At 39.3% G+C, this 16,102-nt stretch overlaps 1 protein-coding gene across 2 annotated transcripts; it reads right to left on the reverse strand.

Annotated features, from left to right (window-relative positions):
• Positions 1–1,869: 1,869 nt before the first annotated feature.
• On the reverse strand, positions 1,870–15,539 carry LOC120940480 (thread biopolymer filament subunit gamma-like). 2 transcript variants are annotated; one of them, XM_040353384.1, is made up of 10 exons: positions 14,697–15,539; positions 13,408–13,468; positions 11,380–11,475; positions 8,646–8,822; positions 8,369–8,494; positions 5,995–6,215; positions 4,467–4,513; positions 4,172–4,222; positions 2,903–2,985; positions 1,870–2,088 (listed from the first exon to the last, which is right to left on the reverse strand). In XM_040353384.1, exons 1-9 carry the CDS (start codon positions 15,449–15,451, stop codon positions 2,930–2,932), a joined length of 1,590 nt encoding a protein of 529 aa, XP_040209318.1. In that variant the 5' UTR covers positions 15,452–15,539; the 3' UTR covers positions 1,870–2,088; positions 2,903–2,929. The 2 variants fall into 2 exon arrangements, with proteins under 2 accessions (XP_040209318.1, XP_040209319.1); XM_040353385.1 differs by lacking the exon at positions 2,903–2,985.
• Positions 15,540–16,102: the final 563 nt, after the last annotated feature.

Genomic DNA, 16,102 nt, shown 5'->3' on the forward strand with positions numbered 1-16,102 from the left:
AACATCAGAAGTGGATATCAACTAATCTAATTCCTCAGTTTGCACATTGAGTCTGGCAGTGGGCCAGACAAAATCTTGCAGCGGGTTGTTAGTAGCCTGCAAGCAGTAGTTTGAAGACTCTGCTCTAGATTAAGGGTCCTTAAACTCTCACAAAGGGCAAGTTTACAGTCCCTAAGATTTTTTTAAGTAAGCAGCCTTAAGTGCGATATAGTAATCTGGAACTACTTTAATGAAAATTATTCTATTTGGAGATCTGTATACAGCAAACTATCTAACTTCAGTCTAACAGTGTGTTAATTGATATCATTGTAGGACGATTTATGTATATATACAGTGGAACCTCGGATTACGAGCATAATCCGTTCCAGGAGAATGCTCGTAATCCTAAATACTCGCATATCAAAGCGAGTTTCCCCATTAAAAATAATTTGTTCCACATTTACTTCAATGGGATGCAATACCGCATGCTGCCAGAGGCAGGGGGGCGCCGAGAGCCTCGGAAACGACTGAAAAGGCCCGAAGACAATTCGGCTGACTTCGGCAAACCTCAGAAAGACTTCCTACCCTAGATTTGCTGAGGTCAGTCATGCTGTCCTCTGGCCTTTTTGAACGGTGCCAATCGGCTGTGATCAGTAACGTTCGGCTCTGCTCGGCTCCGGCGCCCCCCACCTCAGGGCAAAAGCGGTACTGCACAACGCTTTGGCCTGAATCGTGCTTGTTTTGCGAGACAACACTAGCAAACCGAGTCACGATTTTTTAAAATACAGTGCTCGTATTGTGAAACACTTGTTAACCGTGTAACTCGCAATCCGAGGTTCCACTGTGTGTGATTGTGTGTGTGTATATATATATATATATATATATATATATATACACACACACATACACATAGTTTTTAATGTGTACATAGGGGTGTACTAGGCATAACACACCTGGCAGACAAGTTGCATTTTACACATCAAAAGGCTCAAAGGAGTTATTTACAGTGGATTGTAAAATATACAAATCCAACAATGTTTCTGCAAAATAAACATTTATAATCTATTTTGGTTACCAGTCTTACAGTAATCCATCTACAGAACAATGTCTAGGGACCAAAGTTGCAATACAGATTAAACTAGAACTATAGGCAAAACTTTTTTTTTCATTTTGGATATAGCAAGGGAGGGGTTATAACCCCTATCGGATTATTATTTTTTAGCCATCTGTGTCCCATTGCGTAGATAACCCTTCACTTCCTGTCCCATAGTCAAACGGGAAGTAAAAGGATACCCCTGCAAATTAAGGGAATTCATTTGGGATCCCCAGTTCACCAGAACTAGTGTCCCCATTGGAAGATTTCCCAAATGTTACTTTTCTGGGGACAACTCAAAATTTGTGATTTTCCTTTACTTTCACTTTCAATGTTAATGGTCACCAAGACAAAAAGAGAGGGGGAATCTCCTTAACAGGGGCACAGACAGCAATAAAAACTGACAAGCATTCCAAACCCTCTTCACTTGATACTAAAAAAAAAAGTTTTGCCTCTAAGTTTACTGAATTGTCTTGTTTTTAGATTGATATATATTGTATGTAATGCCTTATATGGTTCTCACACTTAATCCCCATGTAATAGCAATTGGTTGTTTTTTTATAATGTCAAGCAAGTCACAAATGCTGCAAATGTTCCCCCAACATCACATTGTGTGATATATTGAGCTTGTAGTATTATAGCTGGTATAAGTATGCATATCAAGGGTCCCAAGCAATATATATTAGCCTCTAGGATCCACAGAACTTTTATGCATTCTGTATCTCCAACACAATGTAGATAGCATGATTCATACATCTAACCTATGCAATATTTTCTATAAAGAAGGCTGCAGAAAGCATGAAGAAAAACATTTATTTTTAAAGATAGAAGAAAATAAATGCAATGAAAGCAGTTAATAGCAACTTGTGAGTATTGCTATAACTGTAGACATTAAACTGTAGACTGCAATGACATTAATTAAGCAAAATAGAACTGAAATATAGCAGGTCGAGCTTTCAGTGAGGCATTTTTCTTAAAGTGTGAAGATCCTCAGAGGATACTCTCCAATGAAAAATCTACAAAAACAAACAGAATATTGAGTAAGAAATGTACACCTCTGTGTTATTGAGTTTTCTATACTTTTTCCTATATGTGTGTGTGCGACACCATAAATAGCATACACATTACATCACAGAAAACAGAAACAAAACACCAAAATTAATATGGAAATCACAGTACAATAAAAATAATTAAAATTGATATGTTAGAAGTTATAGTTTGTTATCCCTCAAGCCCAACTACAACTTAAACATATAGTAGTAAGCAAAATTGCTATCCAAAATCGTGATTTTGAAAGAATTTTAATTCTCTATGCATTTATGCACTATTTGCATATAAACTGACCACATAAATATATTACAGTTTAGCACCCTTTCTGTGAAATCCACTATTAATATCAACTGGTTATGGGTTCAATCTCCCTCTAAAGTCTGGCACATGGACAAATAGTAAAATGAAAATTAGAATCTATTTGTTGCCACTCATCATCTTCAGCATATGAGTGCACAATAGATTTGAATCTCTAATTCAGTTTTATCCCATAAACCAATCAGTTATACTTAGTGAAGACATATTGGCTCATGATTTTCAGCGCCAGATTCTTTGTGTATTTTGTGTTGGCTCTAAAGTATACTGTATAATTACATATAGTAGAGATTAGGCTCAGGGTTATGGATTAGTTTCATAATTAGGGGTTTAGGTTAGCGTAAATTACTTAATTAGTCGATGGGTATGATTAATGTTGCGCTAAATGTTATAAGCATCAGTGCCAAAACCATAGCCGTGACAAATCGTACTCATACAAATTATTGGTACTGCAACTTCACGTGCCTAATCCTTTTGTGCTTGACGTGTCAATCATGATGTAATGGTGGATATGGACATAACATAGCTGCTACTGGCTCCCAATGATCCTAAAACAGTACAGACAACAAATCATTCTGTTTTTTGATTTAGGGGAAAAAATTAATTGCAGACCTCCCAGATATAGAAATCACTGATCTGTATTCTATTTTACTTTGAATGACCAAAGTCTGGCTCCCAGAAGGGCAATGACCTTTTCCTTTTGTAAAAACAAGTTTGAGGAACCTTGTTGTAAGCCTTCCCTACTATTGAGCTTTACATAAAAAGTCTTGGTTGGAGTTATACTTTAGGTTCTCTACCTGGCCACAACCGAAAAAAATATTTTTTTATCACTACAAATTAAAAAGCATGGGTGTAAATCAGTTCACTCATTGCAGGTCAACCGCAATAAAAACATGACTTTATGAGGATGTTGTGTAAACAAGAGAGAGATTGCAAACTGCCCCTTATGCCTCGTACACACGGCCGGATTTTCCCTGAAAAGACGGGCTTTTTTTCAAGGAAAGTTTCTAGCCTCCATCTGATTTTTTTTTTTCTTTGGAAGTCCGACGGACCTAAGATAGAGGAGCTGCTCTCTTTCTTTCCGGCGGACTAACGGTGGACTTTTGCATGGTCAAAAGTCTGACCGTGTGTACAAGGCATTACTCTTAATCTCTATGCCTATAACTATCTAACTATATGCAGATAACTAACCAACGCTATGCCTATAACTAATTATGCTTGAGAATGCTGCAGGGGAACTCATAAAACATTAATATTGCTATTTTATACATTTAGGGAAACCGCAAAAAAAGTAGAGTGGTTAGCGGTGAATGCACTGGAAAGCTTTATGCAATCCTTTGTGAGCAATGACTTTCTCCTATTAGTAGTCTCTTACTTATTATTTTAATTTAGATATTTAGGATACTGGTTTTGACATCATTTCAAATAGAAACACTAATGACTGAAAACTCCAAAATGGCTGATCTTCTTTCACTGGGTACAGTCACCCAAGGCTGTTTGCTGGCCCTGCTATATAGATATTAGGTTTATCACTCAAGGATCCTTTTGTGTGTATATATATTTAACAATAATACTAAATACTGCTGCAGAATGGAAATAGATGTTCCTAGATATTTGTCATACTAAACCAGTATAGGGAACAGATTTTCGATGGTGAAAGTAAATTGTAAAAGTTGTAAAAACATTACAAGTATTGTTAAATTATATTTTGGTTACTTCATAGTTCGCACTCACCTCCACCTCCACCTCCACTACTTGATTCTTTCTTCTGAAAGCCAGCATCAGCTAAAAGGAAAAAGGAAAGCAGTTCAATGCACAAATATACTGTATATTATGTATGACATTTTTAGTCACTGTTATAATAATATTTAATGATAGAACTTTTTAAAGCATTCACTTTTTTTATTGGAAATGTTGCTGAAATTTTTTTTTTTCCTATAGTTTTGTTTGCTCTTTAAATATGTGCTCCAGAGTTTACTAATATTGCACACAAAATCGAAATATAAAGTTATTCAAATACAGTACTTACATGAGTAGGTGTATGTTCCTCCAGATAAAACTTCCAGCTCAGGGAATCTAATGTGAAATAAAATATTCAACATTTTATATATGACAATAGATCTATTTTTTAAGGCTCTAAGGTCATTTGTTTAAGTGCCAGCCACTAGAGTCTACCTGCATGGAGTTTGCATGTTCTCTTTATGCTTGTGTGGGCATAGATAGCTTAGCAATATTAATATATATAAATTATAGGGATCCTCATTTTTCCCCTCCCAATGGCAAAATGCTATAATTAATAAAAAAAACCTGTAGGGAACAAAACTATTAACATTCTCTCCACTCTTGTACTGCAGGGTGTGGCATCACACCTCTTACAAGATCACGGGGAATGCTGAGTAGCCATATTCTCATGAGATGATGCTCAAAGTGCAGTAGCATATTTTCATGAGCGTTGAGCTATTCAGGCTTCCCTGGGAATTTGCCGTAAGGAGAATTACATCACCTACTACAGTTGTTCGAACTCACCATCATTATAAATCTAAATCCATTAGCCATTTTGATGCCATTAACAACAGCCTTCAAAGAACAGTGTTAAACAAGTTTGTATTCAGTAAGGATCTGCAGACTATGGGGCAGATCCACATACATCTGCGTGGGCGCAGCGTATGTGAGATACGCTACGCCACTGTAACTTACCTTTCTTTTCTTTGAATCCTGAAAGAATTTGCGCCGTAAGTTACGGCGGCGTAGTGTATCCCTTGCGGCGTAAGGGCGCAGAATTCAAATTGGGCAGGTAGGGGCGTGTTTAATTTAAATGAGGCACGTCCCCGCGCCGAATGAACTGCGCATGCCCAGTCCGTCAAAAACTCCCAGGGTGCATTGCTCCAAATGACGTCGCAAGAACGTCATTGTTTTCGACGTGAACGTAAATGGCGTCCAGCCCCATTCACAGACGACTTACGCAAACTATGTAAAATTTTAAAAATTATACACGGGAATGACGGCCATACTTAACATTGAGTACGCCACCAGATAGCAGCTTTAACTATACGCCGGAAAAAGCCGAACGGAAACAACGTAAAAAAATGCGACGGCCGCTCGTACGTTCATGGATCGTCGGAAATAGCTAATTTCATACTCGACGCGGATTACGACGGGAACGCCACCTAGCGGACGTAGAAAAATTGCATCTAAGATCCGAAGGCGTACGAAGACGTACGCCTGTCGGATCTAACCCAGATGCCGTCGTATCTTGTTTTGAGGATTCAAAACAAAGATACGACGCATGAATTTTGAAATTACGCCGGCGTATCAATAGATACGCCGGCGTACCTTCTTTGTGGATCTACCCCTAAATCTTGATGTTTGTAACCCAGATACTTTTGATTTGTGTTTGCAAGTCCTTATTGAGTTCAGAACAATAAATGCTAACACCACTGTGTCAACTAGTTCTTCATGTTTAGGGTGTTAATTCTAAGTACATTATAACAGAAAATGTTTTACAGAGAGAACAGAAGTTAAATCTGGGATATACGTTACATATATTATCTACTCACTTGATATCTTCACCCTCCAGTAGCTTCTTGTAGGTGGCGATTTCTACATCTAAGGCTTGTTTTATGTCCAGTAGTTCCTGATAATTCACAATGATTTTGTGAAGCTCTACCTTAGCTGACTCAATTGCGGATTCGTAGCTGGTTACCTGTGCTTGAAATTCAGCCCCCCCCACGCTAGATCTGGCAACAACTTCTGCCAGGTTGCTTTCGAGTGTATAATTCTGGTAAAGAGAACAACATTTTTTTAAACAATAAAAAAAGATTAATGTAAAACCACACTACTAAAATGCATTCTGTATTGTGTGCCAATATAACCAAGTTAAAATAAGTAATATCCAGAAACACTTTTTTACAAAGCCATATCACCAACATTTGTCAGGTAAAATGCTGTTCTGAGGAATCTATGATGACATGTTTATTACATATGTTTTGCATTGTAAATATTCTTGAATAAATGTTAACATATGTAAGCCAGGAAAACATAAAAAACTGAATAGTTTCAGCTGCAGAAAACAATTCAACAAAATACATTGACAGAAGCCAGCAAAGGCAGCATTTAATGGAGCAGAACCTGGAGTCCAAAAGTACTTTGTACAACCAGAATGAAAACATTGAGAGACTGATGCTTGGAGTACAGGGGTGTGGAAATACCACTTCATTACTATTTTGGTCTCATCATCTGATAACAATCAGCAGTTCTCCCACAGTATGTCTTTATTACATCAAAGCCATGTGTGGCTCTGCTTGTTTACCAAACCTTACATGCCTATGATGTAATAATGATCATTGGTGGGGGATTCTTGCTACCACCACAAATTCTAGAACTGGTATGTGGATTGTGCAACCCAGTATGGAACATATATTTGTATACATTAATGTTTCCCCACGTTGTATCCCCAATGTGTTGCAAGTACAGAAAAATATCTGTTGATCTGTCATAAATCCGTTGTGCTCCAAACTTCCCATTTGAGCTGACAAAACAGTGCTTCTACCATATTGAAATCTGTTGTCTGTCCTACCCTTCTCATTTGTTTGGACTACAGAACATTTCCCCTTCTTCTCATCTCCATAACGTGAACTGGAGGTTTTCTGTGGTCCATAAGGGAGAATACAGACAGGGCTAACTACACTGCTCAAGATGTTAGTTCAAACAGGAAGTTAAGAGCTCATTGGATTTCTGACAGGATCATCAGGTATTTTCTGTATTTTTGAAGGTCTTTTTATTAGCCTTTTTTTAATTATTTAAAGTACAAAACAAAGCCTTTTGGGCATACACTGGCTCACAACACCATGCAATAAAACAATAAAATAGAACAAACAAACTAAACAAATTACTCGAGTACTAAATTCTTTGCTTGGTACTTGCAGTAATGGATAAAACCCATAAGTTGAACAGAATGGACTTATGGACAGTCTACCTTGTTTAAATTACAGATACACATTTATACTGCTCTTAAATACTAAGTACTGAACTAATTAGAAGCCATGATATGGATATCTGCTATGTAGCGACCAGCTTCAGTAGCAGTGTAGGAGTGAGTCAGCAAAGTAAAAAAAAATTATACAGTGTTTCCCCGAAAATAAGACCAGCTCTTATATGTATCTTGGCTACAAAAAAAAAAACACACAGGGGGTGTCTTATTTATTTATGGTATGTACAAAAAAGTTCCTTTGTCCCCCCTCTCCACCTATCCCCCTGTTAGCTCAGGAGTCAGCATTATGAAGTTCTATAATCCCCCCCAAAAAACCTTAGTTAAAGTCCTTGTAAAATCATACAATCCGTTCTGTATAACTGCCAAGCTCTTATCCGAATACTGCAGAGGGAGGGTCCCTGCTGACATCAGCCCTGCTCTGAGCACTGGGGGGGGGGGGGGGGCTGTTAATGTCAGCCGAGAGAAGGGAAAAAGAGCTTTGACAGTTGTCCAACCTCCTAGGACACTACCAAAACATACTAAGGCATGCTGGGTAGAGGAGGGATAATATGGGGCTGGCTTACAACTTTGTGAATTTCTGTGTCCCTTAATTGATAATAGAGAAGACACATTTCAGCAGAAAGGGGAAGTGTGAGAACATCTGAAAGTGTTTTAATTTCTGTCCGTGCTTTCCTGTGCCCATTACAACTGCCCCTCTCCTTTCTTCTGTATGACTTTCACGTTGATAAAAAGTGAAGGAAGAATTCAACAATAGGGTCAAAGATAAAAAACCTCAGTTAATTGTCAACTCTTTCACATCTAAAACTATTTAAAAAAAAATGTGTCTGCAGTTGGGCTTTAAAAATTACTCAAAAACGATTTCATTGATACCATAGACGAACTGACTAAAAGAAAAATAATGCACAAATATAAATACTGACTGAATTCCTTCAGATACGTACCACTGTTAAAGCCGACTGTAGTTCAGTATTTAATGTTTGGAGTTCTTTCTTTGTGCTGGAAATTTCTGTTTTAACTGTGGCAACCACTTCTGTTGTTTTAGCTGTTTCACTGTTAATTTCTTCAATCTTCAAAATAAAAGAAATTGCAGTTTACATAATATTCATTGTATTTGATATATGAAATGGATTTAATATTATTGGGATTTATTTATTTTTTATTTTTACCAACAGGAATAAAATGAGAAAAAAATGAACAGTCAATTGTAAAAACAATTACCTTAGCTCTGAAATAGGTTTCTGCATCTTCTTTGTGTTGTAGGACAGATTTTTCATATTCGCCTCTGAGTTTGTTCAGTGCAGAAGTAAGATCAAATGATTTAATTGCATCCACTTCGATCAGTGAAACTGAAGTATCTGCTGCGGATCCCAATTTACCTTGTAGTGTACTTAGTTCCTGTGCAGAGAATACAAGTTACAGAAGGGTATCCAGCGACATAGTTATTGTGCTGTTAATATGATGTAGAATCTATGGTCTCATAAATTATTTTCCTAAAACAAATAACAACCTCAATATATATTCAGTGCTGCTGAGGAGAACACATCGTACCAACATAACATAAAAGTGATAGATGAGATAAAGGCCACACTGGTTTACCTATGCCTATACATGTTTGTGCACAGGAATGCACAATCATGGCGTCACTGCTCTGCCTCTCCACCTCATCCAGTCATAGATTGTCTTGTGAGAAAATTACAAGTCATTCTTTAAATGACGCCCATTCCAAGCAAGCAACCCCCTATCTATACTATGCAGCAGGGCAGCCCTAATTACTGTGAGACAGCGGCGATCACTGTAGTAGCGGCTAATACTACATTGATTCTCTGCTTTCACAGCAGTCCCACAGGTATGGGATACGCTTATATAACTATGCAAAAAAAAATCCATACCTAAAGTTCAGCTTTAAAGCTGTGTTATGGAACAGCATAGTTCTGAGGGACAACCTCAGTGACAATATTTTTTGACAGTGCATTGTTTAAAGAGTGAAAAAAACCCTTGCATTCCCTCCGCTCCCCTATATCCCTATATCCAAAGTTAAACGAAAAATTAAGCTAAATCCCTCAGGCTGGGTTATTGTAAATAACTGGGAAGTGGTAGCACAGTTTGGCAATAGTGAGAAGGTCTAAATGTGGAGGTAGTTTCTTGGGTAGTGTAGGACTACCATGTAAACATGGGCCAGACAAGGCACATGTGTAATCTGCCTCAGGCACCAAGTTTATTCTATTATCATACACAATATTGCCTGGCTGCAAGTAGCAACTGGTCAGCCACCTCTCAGTCTGTACCTAAAGAGGTGCCAGCAACTATGTCAGCATGTGACAGGAAAGGTGCCATAGACCATTAGGACACTTGGAGGAGTCTGGTGATGATGATATAGAAAATATGTCCCTGGAGAAGGACTCGCATGTTGAGGACAACAAAGGGGAGAGGTAGAGTCTCAAAATGAGCACTAAACGAGGAGTTGCCCCCAAACACTCCCTGCTGCATCCTTTTCAGGCACCAAAAGGTTCACCAAGTATATCATTCCTGTCTATGTTTGCTTGACCAAGGGCATGTGGTCATTTGACTGCTTGGTTCAGCAAAGAAGTACCTTTTGCTCCATAGAATCTTGGAGGGAAGAGATGGCTTTCTGAGAATAATGCTGCGTACACACGATCAGAAATTCTGACAAGAAGAGTCCGATGTGAGCTTTTGGTTGGAAATTCCGACCGTGTGTAGGCTCCATCTGAATTTTTCTGTTGGAATTTCCGCCAAGAAAAATTTGAGAGCTGGTTCTCAAATTTTTCTGATGGGAAAAGTTCTTCTGTATGCAATTCCGACACGCAAAAAAACACGTATGCTCGGAATAAATCCTACGCATGCTCAGAATCATTGAACTTTATTTTTTTCGGCTCGTTGTAGTGTTGTACGTCACTGCATTATTGATGGTCGGAATTTGGTGTGACCATGTGTATGCAACACAAGTTTGAGCCAAAATTCAGTTGGAAAAAAATCCACGGTTTTCTTGTCGGAATTTACGATCGTGTGTACGCGGCATAATAGTGTCAGTTTGGTTTCTGCCTCTGTGCGACTACACAACAAATGAACTAGCAGAAATGGTCTGATTCCACTAACTGACTTAGAAGAAGTTGTAGTGCCAGGAGCTTTGGTGAAACAAACTGTCATTCAGTAGCTGGGCATTGTTAGGAAGGAGCATGATTATCTGCTCACCTGCTCCAGCTTTTATTTTCAATTAAAGACTAATTTTAAGGATGGGTCAGCATGAAAAAAAGTGACTGCTGCCATCAAATCAAATGCGAACTAAAAATTATAGAAAAAATAGGAATGACATAAAAAGTAGTCTTCAAAAGGACTTTTGCACTAAAGTAAAGATCTGATAACATAAGAGGGCTGCTGACTAGGATAATGAGCAGCAAAGGGTAAATTCAGCTAAACTTCTTTATTTGAGAGAATGTGAATGTCATAAATTCACTATAAATTAATATTTGGGCCAAATGTGACAGGAATTATTGCTGCATTGCATACATTTTTTTCATAAGGGACTGAAGAATTACAGATACCCCCATGGGCGTCCACTGGAATTTTTTCATGGGTGGGGGGGGCGCTTTGGTAGTGGCGATACACAGTCGCATTTTTCCCTTCTTCGACCGCTAGTGGGGGTTAAAAGCGACCCCCACGTTAAAATGTAAAAACACCCCACTGTGCCCCCTGTATCTTTCAATATCTTTTTGTCACTACTGTGTACCCCCTCTCCACAACTGCACTGCTGGAGCCCTGCTCTTCAACACCTTCTCGATTCCAGGGAGGGGCAATGCCCCCCCCTTGCCCTATGGAGCCGATGGATACCCCTATTTACATTTATCCAACTTAAAAGAGATACTGTACACCTGCTATATATTAAAACAAACACGTTTTGGGTGTGTGTTTTTCTGTGTGCTGTGTAATTTCTTACTTCTTCGTGAGTCTTCTTCAGGAATTCAAGGTCGTCAAGTGCAGCGGAGAATCTTTGTTCAAGAGTTGTACGCAGTTCATTGGCAGACTCAATATCCTATAAGTTTTAAAGCAATACAATATGTTAATGGATTTAGGGGCATCAATTTAATTTAATGCAATGTTAGCCTAAAATAATGTTCACATTTTATAGGCTTGCTCCATAAGGTTGTTACTTTAAAAAATATAAATGTTGTAGATTAGCCACTAGAAGGATATCTTTGTTTCACTGCAGTCACTGCAACACAGCACAGCTGTTGAGATAACATATTCACATTGGTTTTCAATAGGTCTGCAGACCTATGTCTTTATGAGAAAAAGCTCTAAAGGACTGTAAAGCAGTAAGTAGAGCCTGCATATAGGCTGTCTCTATTTACGTATATTATTTTAAACTATGCATAGAAACAAGGTTAAAACATTTATTCCAATTGATAGGATTATTTATACAAGCTGACAACATTCATGTGCTTATTAGAAACAATAAAATAACATGGATTCCCCTAAGGCAGGGGTGCCCAACCTTTTGAAGAGCAAGGGCCACTTAAGCGACTTGGTAACCGGTCGCGGGCCACAATGAGCGCAGCGGGTGGGTGGCATGTCCGTGTCTGCTCTGCATATGCAAAACGGACACTGACACAGCCCATATTGGAGGTAGGATGCAAGTCAGTTTATGTCTGCCACTACTTAGAGGTGAATGGAGGGTCCAATTGGTCGGACTGTCGGACTGACCGTGTGAAAGGGGCCAAAGGCTGCTTTCACACTGATGGACTGTGGTTTTAAAACAAACACGTTTTGGGTGTGTGTTTTTCTGTGTGCTGTGTCATTTCTTACTTCTTCGTGAGTCTTCTTCAGGAATTCAAGGTCTTTGGCTTTGGCTTTGGCTTTCCTGCACTTTGCAATAGACTTCTATTATATTCTGCAGATTTGGTGCACTTTCAGAAAGCTCGCCAAATTCGCAGGTAATAACAGAAGTCTATGGCTCAGTGCAGGTAACCCGCAGGTAAACTGCTCTGCAACTGCGGATTAGTTTTAAAGCAGCCCAGTAACCACTGCAGAAAAGAGATTCCCATATATACACTGATTTAGTAATAAATTGACCTTTAATAACAGTATTCTGTTCCATCCCAGAGCAGGAGGTCGCGGGCCACATCAGAGGGCTCCATGGGCCACATGTGGCCCCCGGGCCACTGGTTGGGCACCCCCGCCCTAAAGGTAAATGCAAATGCAAACTTAAATTGCATACAGAGAAAAGCCTATGTATTAAAGCAGGCCACCTACAGGCTGAATGAAAAACAATCTACCGGTTCCTCCATCAACTGTAAACAGTGCGGAGGGACAAATCTCCCTCTACAGCTACTGTATTTTGACAGCCATCCCCGCTGGCTGTGAAGATACCCAAACAGCATCTGTTTGGAAGCAGTTGCTGTTTGGCTGACAACTTTCTGCCAGGCTTCTTCAATTTCTTAGTCGAGTGACGTGGGCAGGAGGTAGCCAAGAGGGTCACACAGTCAACACATTTTGTCTGGTTGTTCCTGAACAGGCTAAAATTCCAACAGCATATGGTGAAGCTAAAGAGTTTCTGTTTTTCATCTAGGTGTAAAGTAAAGTAAAGTAGTCTGAAGAAGTTTATCAGGTACACTAGTCAGAAATTAAGTTTGAATCTGAATTGTCATTCTGCATATATAAGGAGTTTTGAGAAATCTTGCTGCAGTATGCAACATAGACCTTCAACTAAGGCAAATTCATTGACATTTCTGTGTTTAGAACAGTTTTTTTTGGACAGCAAAAGTACTAATAGATTTAACTGGAATTAGTATTAATGGCTTAAAATTGTAAACATGCAACTTGCTTGTTACCAAGCCTATGGTTTAATGATGACCAAGCAGTGAACAAATTAGAATGGCTAAAAAAAGATTATGAAAATACATTATTTCTAAAAAAAAAAACACTAAAAAAATCACAGTAGTAAGATATCAAATGTAAAGGTTACCCGTTTCATTGCTGCAATGTCAGTTTCCAGTTGATATTTTACCCCTAATTCTAATTCATATCTAAAACAAATAAAAACAATATTAGTCAAAATGAAATGGCATTTATAAGCAATAATTATTGCATAAAGTTAGTAGGCTGGGTTCACATATGAGCACGCAGCGGCTCACAGCAGGGGTCCAGTGCCTTCACGTTCATCGTTTCAGGTCCTATTTCAGCCCAAATATTTGGCTGAATTCGGACCTGAAACAGACCAAAATCACACCGGAGCCGCTGCGGAGATATGTGAACCGGCTCCATAGAGAATTGGATGCAGGGAATCCGCAATGAATTCACACTAGTGTGAACCCAGCCTTAAGGTCTTCCTTTTTCTGCGTTTGTGTGGTATTTCTGTAATGTAAATATCTGCAGATCTTCTATATGTGACTTTCATAGTGCAGCACACCCTCTTTTCGAAATTCTTCCCAATGTTGCAAATGCACCATCAAGCATTTGCACCCCAGAGTTTGTAACCTTCATTGGAAAGCTGTTCAATAGGCCTTTAACCTATTGACAGACTTTCCATTGTATTCTATAGAGCAGGGGTCTCCAAACTGCGGCCCTTTGCTAGCCTTTATCCGGCCCTCAGGGCTTTATTCCTCCCACTGATATGAGGCACTATTCCTCCCACTGACTCCAACAAGGGGGCACTTTTTCTCCCACTGATACCGATGATGAGATACAATTACTCCTACTAATAAGGGCACTACTCCTTATTCTACTGATCGAAAACTATGAGGCCATATTTGTTCTCATCAATGCTGGGCCCGGGGCTTTTTCTGCCCCCGTTGGCCACAATCCGGCCCTCCTAAAGGCTGAAGAACAATAAACTGGCCCTTTGTTTGAAAAGTTTGGAGACCCATGCTATAGAGTGTGATGCATACATGCATTTGGGGCATAGGCATGATTGGTAATATTTTTGAAGAGAGGCTATGTGGCATTAGGCAGGCTGCACAGTGAAGATATCCAATGAAAACTAAGTATAATACTTTGCAGAAATACTCAGAACAAGGTAGACATAGCTCCTAACTTACAATATTTCATTAGTATATAGCATGCAGAGCAAATAGGTATTTAGTTATTGTGGGTTACATCGCTTTGCATGTAATGTTTTTGCCATAAAAATGTCTGTAATATTACATAACCTTCATAAGAACACACAACAAAACATATTCATATTACCCCAAATACAGAGTGTAAACCAAATACAAGTGATTAGTACTTTTATTAATAATGAATTGTAACACTTACTTTGTCCTGAGCTCTTCTGCTGCTCCTCTGACATTGTCAAGTTCAATTTCATATCGAACATTTTCTAAAGTGAATGTTTCAACTGTGTTTCTCAGATCTGTAAGCTGTAGTTCAAAATTTACTGGGCCAGAGGAGGGATCAGAGGACGAGAAGGATGTGCCACCAGTCAACAGGTTCAGTTGAGTCTGCAGTGTTGTGTTTTCAAGTTGCAAATGTTTAACTTTCTCCACGTAAGCATAAAAACGCTCATTCAAGCCTGCTAAGGTCTGCTTTTCTGTAGCCCTAGACAATAACTGGGGCATAACACGAGGTGCTCCTACATTCAAAGTTGAACTGAGGCCACCAGAAGTCAGAGAGCGCCCCAAGGAAAATGCTGCACTTCCTCCTAGTCCTCCACCCAAACCTCCTCCTAATGCCAGACCTCCACCTGCACCCCCAAATCCACCATATCCTGAACCAGCACCAAAGCCAAGACCACCTGCTCCACCTAAGCCAAGACCACCTGCTCCACCGAAGCCAAGACCACCTGCTCCACCGAAGCCAAGACCACCTGCTCCACCGAAGCCAAGACCACCTCCTCCTCCAATTCCAGCTCCAAAAGCAGATCCTCCTCCTCCTCCCAAACCTCCGCCACCCAAACTCAGACGGGATAGACCTGCAGCAGCCCCAGATGCTGACCCATGGGCAAGAGAATACCCTGATTTCTGGGAGGAAGAAGCCGCCCAGCCAAAAGAGCTTCCACCTGAGACTGACATAATGGCAGAAAAAGGAACAGTAACTAAGTATAGGAGTTGGCGGTTTGAACAGGTTCTAAACTCCTTCTGTGCAGGCTGAAACCTTTAACCAACACATACTTGGTTTTTATATGTTTGCCTGTCACATGATACACCTACTCTGCCTTAGGACAGCGTCCTCATTTTTTGTTGGACAGGGAATTTTTAGCGTCTGCCTTGCAGCTGAGCTGACTGAACTGTAATAATCACAAAGCTTTCTATCCATCAAATCAGAGTGCATAGATCTACATCAGTAGCCACAGGGAGATTCCTGTCATGGCACAAAATAGTGTGATTGAAATTTATGCTGAATATACAAAGAATTATATTCACTAGTTAAATGTAGTTTGTGTTTCTAAACCTATTGGTGACCACAATCTAAGCAGAATTTGGGATCTTGCCTTCTATATTTCATAGAAAACAATGTATTAATAAGAAGGAATGAGCCAAAAACATGCACTTTTAAGTTAAGGAAAATAATGTGTGTTAAAATAAAATTCAGCAGGAGCAGTAACAAATACATGTGTGCTTGGTTTTGCCTTTATAAATTGCCCCACCCTCTTTCTGATATTGAAAACAGAAATCGATTGTAAAGGCTCCTCTAATACTTACCCAAGTATATGTCCATGTGTG

The sequence above is a fragment of the Rana temporaria genome, chromosome 5 (assembly GCF_905171775.1).
Source record: "Rana temporaria chromosome 5, aRanTem1.1, whole genome shotgun sequence".
Lineage (NCBI taxonomy): Eukaryota > Metazoa > Chordata > Amphibia > Anura > Ranidae > Rana > Rana temporaria.